At 40.2% G+C, this 12286-nt stretch overlaps 2 protein-coding genes across 2 annotated transcripts in view; one reads left to right on the top strand and one right to left on the bottom strand.

Annotated features, from left to right (window-relative positions):
- Positions 1–12286, top strand: part of LOC138753607 (adhesion G protein-coupled receptor D2-like) — a 122010-nt gene that overhangs the window by 9370 nt on the left and 100354 nt on the right. The gene's annotated exons all lie outside the window — the stretch shown is intronic.
- psmb7 (proteasome 20S subunit beta 7) overlaps positions 1–12286 on the bottom strand; it is a 72932-nt gene that overhangs the window by 51657 nt on the left and 8989 nt on the right. The window contains exons 3-5 of the mRNA XM_069888380.1: positions 10343–10440; positions 9170–9310; positions 2468–2583 (exon numbers count right to left, since the gene is read on the bottom strand). Of these exons, the coding sequence (XP_069744481.1) occupies positions 2468–2583; positions 9170–9310; positions 10343–10440 (355 nt within the window). The remainder of the gene's footprint in view (positions 1–2467; positions 2584–9169; positions 9311–10342; positions 10441–12286) is intronic.

Genomic DNA, 12286 nt, shown 5'->3' with positions numbered 1-12286 from the left:
GATTGTGTGGATCCAGGGTAAGCTAGCCAATTAGATTCAAAATTGGCTTGATGATAGGAGTCAGAGTGTTGATTCTCAGATTGGAGGCCTCTGACCTGTGGTACACTGCAGCTGGGTCCACTGTTGCCTGTTAACTATATTAATGATTCAGATGACAAAGTAGTTAGCATGGTTAAGAAGTTTTCCGATGATATCAAAATTAGTGATGGGATATATACTGAAAGTTACAACAGGATCCAGATTAAATGGAGAAATGGGCCAAGGACACTCAAACTAGTGCAAGTTGTTGCATTTTGATAGGTTAAAAAGGTTAAGACCTGTTCAGTATAATAGAACAGACAACCAAAAAGTACAGATACCCAATTCCCTGAAAGTGAAAATATTAAGTGGCCAAATTCCCTGCTTGTAAAACCGCATATTATGGCAATATGCGGCTGTCGGGAGGCCACATGAATGTGCAGGAAACACCTGCAAGGAAAACTTGGTAACCCTCCTCCAAGAGGGATAATCGCCGCAGCACAGTGGTCACCCCAGCCATCTGAATGCAGCCGCCTGAAAGTGGCTGCTAAGGGGATGACAGTCAGCTGGTGAGCGCCTGACAGCTCCCCTCCCAGCTGCCCCTGGCCCCCAGCACGGGACGTCCCCACACTGATAGCCCGCACCGGCTGTCCCAAGTCTGACAGCCTGAAGGGACAGGAGCCAGAGTGTGCTCAGAGGCGCATCCGTTGCAGCTGTCCCATCAGGTGGCCATCGCTGCGCTTTTAGTGCTGCCACCTGAACGACAATTCAAAGGGCTGCTTCCTCTACTTCAAGCGCATTCTTAGCAGAGAATGCCCCTGAAGAAGCCTACAGAGTGATGAAGGCAGCATTTGGCAAGTTTGCCTTCATTGGCCAGGTTATTGAGTACAGGAGTTGAGACATCATGATACAGTTGCACAGGACACTCAAGATATTGTGTGCAGTTCTGGCTGTCCAGTTAAAGGAAACATGTCATTAAGCTGGGAAGGATGAATAACCAAATCAGCATTGGAGGAATTAGGTTAAGAAGAGAGCCTGGATAAAATGGGACCTCAGGGAGTTTAGTCTCACCTTCTCCAGCCTCTCTTTTTTAACATTTCCTTGGAGAAGAGGTGGAAGGGGCTTTATGGAGGTTTATAAAATCACAAGGGGCCTAGATAAGCTATACAGACTTTATATAAAAAAAAATCCCAGGATAGGGGAACAGATTTAAGGTGAGAGGGGAAAGATCTAAAATGGACTTTAGGTTCAGCTTCTTCCACACAGATGCTGGTGGGTACATGGAACAATTTGCTAAAGGGAGTTGAAGGCGCAGGTACCATTACAATAGTTAAAAGACTTTGAGACATGTAGATTGATAGGAAATTAGATGTGGGCCAAACAAGTAAATGAGGCTAGCTTAGGCAAACAACATGGTCAGCATTTAGATGTTTGGATGAAGGCCTAATTCTGTGCTGTATAACTTTATAGAGAGTGACACCAATACTCCTGAGTGTAAAACCCTGCAAAAGGTAGTAGACATTACAGGCAAACCCCTCACCCATTGAGAACTTCTACAGGGAATGCTGCTGTCAGAGAGTAGCAACAATCATCAAGGATCCACACCACCCAGCACATGCTGTTCTCACTGCTACCATCAGGAAAGAGGTAGAGGCACCACAAGACTCGCACCACTAGGTTCAGGAACAGCTGCTACCCCTCCACCATCAGACCTCAACAACAAACTCAATCAGGGTCTTATTTAAGGACTCTTACTTTTGCACTTTATTGGTTTTTTCTCCTCTCTGTATTGCAATTTGTTTACATGTGTATATTGTATACAGTGCATCAGCTCTAACAGAATCATAGAAAAATAGATGAGAAATAGAAAGAGATCACTGGTGGAATATTGGGTCAAATATTGGAACTGTATTAAAACCGATGATAAGCAATGCAGCCATAATAGCACATTTATGAGGCAGTGGAAAGATGGTGATAAAGGATATTATTACCCAATATCGAGAGTGTGCCAAGGGGAGAAATTACATCACAAAATGCTTTAACAGAAATGGTGAGAGGTAACAGAACACAAATAGACAGTAATACAGGGAACAGATATTCATGAAATAAAAAGTATAACTAGACAAATTGCTGAATAAGATAGAGAAGGAACAATGCTAAATAGAAAGGAATTCACAACGCAAATTTTACCTTTAAACCACCTCTATAGTGACAATCTTTTAAACAGGGTTACAAATCCAGAACCCAATCAAAATAACTGTTGCTTAGGCAAATGCCATTTATTCTACTGTGTATTCCCTGGATCTTTAAAGGAACTATCCAATTAGTCCTTCTTATCCAATTAGTTCTATTCCCATAAGTCAATGATCGATTCCAACTCAAATTTAGTGTTATTACAGTGGAAAACTCATTTAGTGCTTGTAAGATGTTAAACAGAAGAGGAACTCACCCATAGTTACATATGGCAACGTGTCAGTTGAGCCATGTGGGTAAATGCTATAAAGATGGGGGCCAGAGCAGTCTACTCCACCGAGTACTAATGCTGCACCAATGTATCCTTGATATCTAGTTCAGGAAAGAGGAGAGGAACAGATTATTTATTTGCTAACACAGGTGCATGGTTGAAGGGTGATTCAACATTTTTTTTAAGCAGAAATAGGCTTGAATGATATTATATACAAATGTATATACAAAAACCAAGTAACTATTTATTCACTAATATTCACAAATGCCAAAGTACTAATGGATGTTCTCTCCTCCAAAGTTAACATGCAAAGGTACTGTTCCTGGCCAGAGCCTCCACTACCTCTTATACCAGATCAGACAAACATCCGCTTTTACCTTTTTCCTGTCATAGTGAAGATCAGGAATGCCAAAGATCAGAAAGAATGAGAACACAAGAAATAGGAGCAAGATTCAGCCATCTGACCCATTGAGCCTGCTCCACCATTTAATCAGTTCATAGCTAATCCAGCTGTGGATTCGGCTCCACCTACTTGCCTTTTCCTGATAACCTTCAATTCCTCTACTATGCTAAAAATCTATTTAACTGGTTGTAAATAGATTTAATGTGACAACTTCTACTGTTTCCTTGGACAGAATTCCACAGATATAGCACTCTGTGAAAAACAGTTCTTCCTCAGCCAGAATCTTTAATTATTTCTTGCCACAGTAATATACAAAATGTAAATGTACAAATTGATTTCAATATTTGAGTGAAATGTAGGTAGTGTAATGGGCACTGAACTAGCTAATTTGCCAGAGGCAATTTGATTTACAGAAGTTCAATTAAATTTATTAATCTAATTTACATGGTGCCTCTCAATAATAAACCAAAATGTACAATCAAATCACTAAAATTCACAAATTACAGTTCATTAATTGAAAAACAAAATATTGCATATGCTATTAACCTAAATAGCAAGAACATTAGATGAATTATCATCTATGCAAAAAGGTTAATGCTCAGAAACATTGACAAGGTTGCTCTTTCAGTTAATGTTGCCATACATGGAAAATTTTAAGCATATCCTGCTATTCCAATCAAGTTATACAATTCTACAGATATCTGAAACATTAAACTCCTGTTTTAAGACCATAAGACATAGGAGCAGAAATAGATAGCTATTCAGCCCATCAAGTCTGTCCTGCCACTTAATCATGAGCTGATCCATTTTTCCACTCAGCCCCCTTGCTCGACCATCTCCCCATAACTAATCAAGAACCATCAGTCTCTGCCTTAAGTACATCCAATGGCCTGTGGCAACAAATTCCAGGTACACCACCCTCTGGCCAAAGAAATTCCATCAGATCTCTGTCCTAAGTGGATGCCTTTTAATCAGGATTTAATGTCATCAAGAAGTCATGAAATTTGGTGTTTTTTAGCAGCATCTTATGACATTCATATAAAAACAACAACAAATGAAAAGTAAGGCAGTGTCTTTTGTTTACTGATCATTCAGGAATCTGATGGCAGCAGGGAAGAAGCTGTCCTTGTGCCGCTGACTGCTCATCTTTAGGCTCCTGTACTTTTTCCCTGATGGTAGCATGACCTGGTTGGTGGCGGTCTTTGAGGATAGAGGTTGCTTTTTTAAGACACTGCCTCATGTAGACATCTTCAGTGGAGTGAAGTTGTAGGCCGAGTTAACAACCTTCTAGAGTTTATTCTTGTACTGAGAGTTGGCCCCTCCATACCAGACAGTGATGCAACAAGCCAGAATGCTCTCCATGGTATACCTGCAGAAGTTTATGAGAGTATTCAGTGATATACCGAACCTCCTTAGACACTGGCAACCCACCATTGTTTGCATCAATGTGGAGGCCCCAAGACAGATCCTCAGAGATGTTGACACCCAGGAATTGAAGTTCTTGACCCTCTCCACTACTGAGCCCTCAATGAGGACTGGGTCATGCTCTCCTAACTTTCTCTTGAAGTCCACATTCATCTCCTTGGTTTTGCTGATGTTGAGCACAAGGTTGTTGTCATTTCACCATTCAACGAGCTGATCTATCTCCCTCCTGTACACTTCCTCATTGCTGTTTGTGATTCTGCCAACAACTATGGTGTCTTCAGCAAAGTTGTAGATGTCATCGGAATTGTGCCTAGCCATACATTCACGGGTGTATAACGAGTAGAGCAGTGGGCTAAGCACACATCCTTGGGGTGCTTCTGTGTCTGCTTGTCCTAGACTTTCCCACCATGGGAAACACCATTTCTATATCTACTCTGTCCACGCGTTTTGACATTCAAAATGTTTCAATGAGATCTCCCTTATTCTCCTAAATTCGAAAGAGTACAGGTCAAATGCTTCTCATGTGATAACACTCTCAATTCCAGAATTATCCTAGTGAACCTCCTTTGAACATTCTCCAACTTCAGCACATCCTTTCTTAAATGAGGAGCCCAAAACTGCTCACAATACTCCAAGTGAGGTCCATTTACCACTTCTCTGCCCATTTTCCCAATCTATCCAAGTCCTTCTGCAGCCTCCCTGCTTCCTCAACACTATCTACTCCTCCACCTACTGTCATCTAGCTTAATTTATGACTGGATATTTCAAGTCAAATTTATTGCTATCAAGTACAACCCGATGAAACAGCATTCTCCGGTCCTCGGATATAACACACAAATAAACAATACATATGCAAGACAAGTAGTTACCTACACGAATAAATAAATAGTTAGATTCACAGATAACTAGATAAATGATATGAGAGTCTTGGATTTATCTCCTTCATTCACTTTAACAACACTTTTAACCATATAACCATTTACGGAGCGGAAACAGGCCATGTCGACCTTTCGAGTCCGCACCGGTTCACTAGAACAACTCCACGAGCTCAAACCACCCGCTCACCGCCAATAATCCTTCAACCCCCCTCACCTCCATGTATACATCCAACCTTCTCTTAAATGACAGAAGGAACCCTGACGCAACTATCTCATTCAGGTTCATTCCATTCTGCCACCACTCGCTGAGTGAAAAAGCTACCTCTAATATTTCTCCTAAAGTGTTGCCCCCTTACCCTTAACTCATGGCCTCTTGTTCCAATCTCCCCTGCCCTCAGGGGAAAGAGTCAAGTCTATCTATTCCTTTCATAATTTTAAATACCTCTATCAAGTTTTAAAAGAACATTATACTGGGTTGGGTCAGAAAACAATCAGTGACCATCTCAGTTGCTATAGATCCAGGGCAATAGACTGAATTTTCAGAAGAGAAAAAAAGTGGAATACAAAACTTTGTATTTTGTGAATAGTGAATAAATGAGGATGAAATCTGCAGGCAAATTAGATTTGAAACAAATAATTACAGAGCTTAATCTACAAGGTAGGGAGATGAAACAAAATTGATGATTAAACTGGTGGCAGAGTTCCTTGAACAAAGTAGAGCTGATTAAATAAATCACATGTTTTGTCTGAAAGGGAAGTCTAGCCAAATCTGTTTAAGGATGGTCGGTTACTCTAGTTATTGTTACTGAAATGGTAATCCTGAGGCACAAACTAAATTCAGAGATGGCAAATTCAAACCCCTCCAAATTGTTTCTGAACTTCAATTGAGCTTTCTGAAAGTTCTAGACTAAAAGCGACATTAAATTTCAGAGTCCAATAAATATTCAACTCATTCACTAATAGTTTTCCAGAAAAAAACTAATAGCCTCTCAGATAAAGTTTAAAAAAAATCAGTTGAGCAGCTTGTTTGTATGAGAGTCAATCTCCTAACTAAGGTGGTGGAAATTGTGACCAGTTCAGGCAAGGTGACAGACGCCCGATCCCAAAAGACAGGGCTTTGAGGAAAGGTTTTGATTACCTTCTCAGGACAAGTACACTAGGGCAATGAAAATAAAGGCTGTCTCTCCAGTATTATTTCCACAAGAATAAATGGAAAATTCACCAGGCCCACAGGACGGGTATCCACAGAGCAGCAGATGTGATTTGTGAAGTGATGATTATTGTTTTATGCCAAAAAGCTAAGAGGGTATTTGTTGTGCAGCAATCATCAAGGAGAATGACAAAGCAAATAAATTATAAGCCAATTAATCTGTTCAGTAATGTGATGAAATTAACACTTCCAAAACCACGGTCTATTTTGAGACTTTAGGCTGTGGCTGGACTGATTTAATTGGATCTTGTGAGAAAATTTGAACTCAGTATGGATGTAATAAGGAAAATAAAAATTTTCAATTTATTAACAAGTACCAGAATCTATTCAGGTGTCAGTGGCATCTAACCTTGTGGTTACAGAAATAAACAAGGTAGGATTATTGAAGTGCCCTGGGGATTTGTGCTGGAATGTCTTTGTTCAATATAAATTACAATGACAACATTAAATTTTTTTGACACAAAAATCAAAAATGAACAAACATTACATTCTTCATGTGCTGTGGGGGGAATAAATTCCAAACATTAAGATTCTGAAGACTACATTCCCCTGTCACCATTAAAACATTCCAGCTACATTATTTTTTAAGTGAACGCTTCCTCAGTCTGCTCATGGTGTAATGCCTCTGACACACAACGAGCAGGTTAAATTAAGTCCCCTACAGCTGCAAATTCCTTTTCAGAGCTTTTCCTTCTCCACTGTGGGGGAAAAGCTCTGTGCAAAGGAGAAGGTCAGTAAGTTACCAGATCCTTTGCTTGTTGGGGAGGTTAGTTAGTGACATCAATGGGCATCCAGAGGTCTAAGATTTGTACCTGATCACTTGTATTAGAGCTGCTTCTTCAAGCAGCCACTCATGCAAGCAGCAGGCCACAGGAACATCTGCCGTCCAGTCATTTACCGCTGGACCCTAATACTCTCCACTTTTTGATCTCCTTTTCACTTGCTGTAGTCTGCAGGATTTGAAGATCAAGAATTCCTTGAGGAAAAGTTCAAATTTAAATTTAAACAAAGCTCAGTTACAGGCTCTCCTAGCCCATGCTTCCCAAATACCCTAATTAAACTACATCCTCTGTACATTTTGAAAGGTGCGAAGGAACCGGAGTGCCCGGAGGAAACCCACACAGACATAGCACTAGATTTAAACCTGGGTAGGTGGTGCTGTAACAGCATTGCATTCACTGCTACACTAACCATGCCACCCCAACATCTTGCTCCATCCCTCCGAAGCACCAGCAGGAAAACAGTCACCAAATCAGTGATTCAGCATTTACGTGGTTGCCACTTAATGAACACTTGCAAGTTTCAGAGAGAATAAGTTCAGGGAACAGTTAGCTGGAGGACAGCAACGAATCAATGAATCTCTATGGTGAATCTTGATTTAAAAAAATGATTAAGTTGATGCCCTTCTGGCTCTGGGTGGCCACACTACTGACAAGAGAAAATTAGTGAAGCATCTGTGCAAGTCTTCAGTAGAGAACCTGATCTTCCTTTCTCAGATTCATCACTTCAGGATGAGCTGCTGCTCTTCCTTGGTTGGTAAATATTGCCACCACTCAGGATAACACCATCTACTCCTTAGCCAGCGCTATGCTTCTCGTGATCCAGGAAAGGAAGCAGCGGTGGACTGCTTGAAAGCCTGAAATGGCTAGAATAAATACAAGCCGGGGTTCAAGCTGGGCAGCATGGTTATCACAATGCTGTTACAGCACCCCAGCGACCAGGATTCGAATCCAGCACCGTTTGTACGTTCTGCCTGCATCTGCATGGGTTTTTTCCGAGTGCTCTGGTTTCCTCCCACTCTTCAACATGTACCGGAGCTGTAGATCAATTGGGTGTAATTAGGCAGCACAAGCTCGCGGGCCAAAAGGGCCTGTTACCATGCTGTATCTCTGAATGTATGTACAGTGCTTCCTGAACCCCGTAATGTTTGGGACAAAGAAACTCTTTTCCTTTATTTGCCCGTGCTCCATAGTTTTGTAATCAAATAATACACAAGTAATTAAAGTGCACATTCTAGATTTTATTATAGGTTATTTGTATACATTTCGGTTTGACCATGTGGAAATTACTGCACTTTTTAATACATAGTCCCCTCTTCAGGGCACCATAATGTTTGGGACATTTGTCTTCATTATGAGTACTCAGCTATGTTTAATTGCTTAATTGGTGCAGGTATAAGAGCTGGGCTTGCTTCTAAGCTTTGATCACCTTTGGAGACTGTAGTTGCAAGCTAAAGATACTCAAAGGTTTTTTTTTAAAAAAAAACTTTTAATATAATTTGAAATTCAATCCTTACTAATTTGTGTGTAAAACCTTGGCCCTACAGAAAGATTCTTGAGTGCTGCCTAGGCATACCATTGCTGCATCCACTGCATCACTGTTTCTGTGCAGTGGACTGTGCACTTTATATCAAAGCTTGCAACATGTATGAAGCTAATAATCACAAAATCACATCCTGGCCTACATGGGACAAGCAGGAAAGCTTGATCTAATGCCAGACAACAGGGCCAAGAGCATTTACAGAATATGCCAGGGTGGCAACAGATTTTGCAGGTACCACGAAAACCACAATTAATGATGCGTTGGAACCTCTAGACACAGCAACTCACAAATATATCAGTGCTGAAGTCAAGACTGCCAATTCGTAGTAAGGATATAATAAAATGAATCATAAAGGAATCATGGAAACCCTCAGTCAGTTGACCAGACATCTATGCAGATTTAAAATCAAGCAATTTAAACGCAGTGCAAATGAATTGAGATATATTTACCTGAAGAGCATCTGCTTCAGCATGCGATTTGCAGTAGCTACACGGGCAAGGCGCCCAGTGGACAATGAGTGGAGCTCCAGATTGGATGAGATCAGCTGAGTGGTCATCTCTGTGTCTGCTGCAGTCCCAGCACCACAGCAACTAAAGGAGATGGCAGAATGCACAGCCAGTGAGAATTTTCTCATGAAATAAAGATGTCACTTGTAGCAGTACTAGATTTGTATTCCTCCTCCCCCCCCCCCCCAACTCTCTTTAGACTATTGGCAGGATTGTTTTATACATAACATTTAAAACTAAAAATCAGAGCCTTGTTACACAGGGCTACAAGTTGAAGTAAACAAAGTAAAGAGGGATAAGGTGTGACAAAGAGGAAAACAAAAGGAAAAAAATGTTCACAACACCAGTGCTTTCAAGTTAGTGATATGCTTTAAAATTAGTCGCTGCTACAAGAAATAGTAGCCAATTTGTGCATACCAACATCAAGTAAACAACAACACAAAATAAACTGCTGGAGGAACTCAACTCAGGCAATATCCATGGAAGGAAGTGAACAGTCAACCATTCAGGTCAAAACTCTTCTTCAGGATCCCATAAACTATAATGGGTTCTCAAAAAAGTTCTATTTTGACAGTGCAATTATGGGGACAAACATTGAACTGAATCAGAGTAATAAAATACCTTTTTCTCTCCTTCAGAGAGCAGAATGGGATCTTCATCCACTTGAAAAACTAGGGTTATTCAGTGTAATAGCTCATCCAAAATTGGTGCTATCAGTCTGGATTGTATTCTACTCTGGAATGGGATGAATGCAAAACTCTCATGATGTTGCATTCAAGGAATCAAGACCAAATACAGTCTTTACCCAAAGCAGGGTTCAAGGCTGGGAATATATACGAAGCCTATCAGACAGTTGAGGAATGTAAAACTTCAGAAAAGAGGAAATTTCAAACAACCGAAACATTAGAACTTACTTATAAAAATTGCTTTACCTGCTAGATTTTACAGATTTGTTTCTAGATTTCTTTGTTTTGAGGAACTGAATCTGGTTGACAACTGACTTAAATTTGAAATTTAAGCTCACAGTGTTTAAAATGAGCAGCAGTTTTTAAAAGCCATGGGAATAATCAAACAAATCAAAATTAGAAATGAAAATTTACCAGGTGAATAACTTACTAAATGTTAGGTGCAATATAATGAATCTTGGAGCAGTTCTTATCTGCAACAACCATTCCTTCAGTTGCTCTGGTATCAGCGCCGAGAATTACACCATCCTCAAGGTAAAAGAAAAATAGGTGACTTAACACTTTAAAATTATAATTAAGTGTAGCATTGCTTGCATTGGCCATAATCAAATTTTACAAAAGTGCATATCTGAATTAAGGTTAAGTTAAAAACAAACATCCAGCATTTTCTATATTGCTTGCTTCTGAATGAAGAAAAATAAGTCATTTTGAATTTCAACTTCTCAAGTAGACCACCATAACACTGGTTCAAAGAGGATCCAACAAAATATGTTGACTCTTAACAAAATCGTTGGCTCCACTTGCAAATTCATAAATAAAGGATTAGAAGATACTACAATGTAGTTTAAACAAGTTTATTTACCCCAAATGCTTTCTTTAAAATGAAATAAATGCCAATCAATGCAGGAAACTAGGGGGAATCTGGCATGAACCTGGAGAATTTAAACATTTCACATCTGTACCAATAGCAGTCACTCCAAAAATTATGACCAATGTGCTTGGTCATGATGTTCTTGCAACATTAGAATATTATACATTCCAATCCCTTTGTTAAAAAAACGAATTGCTCTCCATAGATATCACTGGTTGAGGTTTCCATCATCTGTAGCAATTTGAAATGTACAAAATTTCTTGGAAAACAATGCTTTAAACAAGTATAGTTGCAAATAAGAAACACATAGCCAACATTATCTTAAAAGGGGGAGATAGAGCCCATATTCATGTTGGTGTCAGAGTTATGTACCTTTGTACAGATTAAAATGTAGGTCAGGGAGGAACAATTTATGCCCCATTAATAAATTGACATGCCACTCTTGAAGCCATATCATCTACATTTCCTACATTATGCTTCAGGGCACCATAATATTTTGGACACAGCTTCACAGGTGTTTGTGAGTACTCAAGTATGTTTAATTGTTTTATTGGTGCAAGGATAAGAGAGCTAAGCTTACTTCTAAGCATTTGATCACCTTTGGAGTCTACAGTTGCCATTATTTAACACGAGAACCAGAGTTGGGCTGATGAAAGTCAAAAAAGCCATTATGAATAAAAACAAAAATATCACCCAAACCTAAGCATTACCAAAATCAACTGTTTGGAACATCATTAAGAAGCCTGCCACATTGACCATCGCCAGTGGGCCGATATCACCTCAAATCGTGCATCTTGGCGCCTCACAGTTTGGCGGGCAGCAACCTCCTTTGAAGAAGACCGCAGAGCCCACCTCACTGACAAAAGACAAAGGAGGAAAAACCCAACACCCAACTCCAACCAACCAATTTTCCCCTGCAACCGCTGCATCCGTGTCTGCCTGTCCCGCATCGGACTTGTCAGCCACAAACAAGCCTGCAGTTGACGTGGACATTACCCCTCCATAAATCTTCATCCGCGAAGCCAAGCCAAAGAAGAAGAAGAGAAAAGAAGAAGAAAGAGCATATGGGTGAGCTCAGTAATCACAAAGGAACTGGTAGGCCAAAGAAGACCACCACTGATTATAGAGAATTCTCATCATAATGCAGAAAAAAATCCCCAAGTCCAACAGATCATAAACACTCTTCAGGAGGCAGGTGTGGATGTGTCAATGACTACTGTCTGCATAAGGCTTAATGAATAGAAATACTGCAAGATACAATAACAGATGGCCAGATTACAGTTTGCCAAGAAGTGCTTAAAAGACCCTGAAGAATTCTTGTAAAGGTCCAGTGGACAGATGAGACCAAGTTTAATCTGTATCAGAGTGATGGCAAGAGCTAAGTGTGGAGGCATAAAGGAAATGCCCAAGATCCAAAGTATACCACCTCATCTGTGAAATATGGTGGTGAGGGGGTTATGGATAGGGCATGCATGTCTGCCACAGGTACTGGCGCACTTATCT

The sequence above is a fragment of the Narcine bancroftii genome, chromosome 1 (genome assembly GCF_036971445.1).
Source record: "Narcine bancroftii isolate sNarBan1 chromosome 1, sNarBan1.hap1, whole genome shotgun sequence".
NCBI lineage: Eukaryota > Metazoa > Chordata > Chondrichthyes > Torpediniformes > Narcinidae > Narcine > Narcine bancroftii.
Note: the sequence above shows the minus strand (reverse complement) of the source record. Positions and strands in the feature narration are given on the sequence as shown.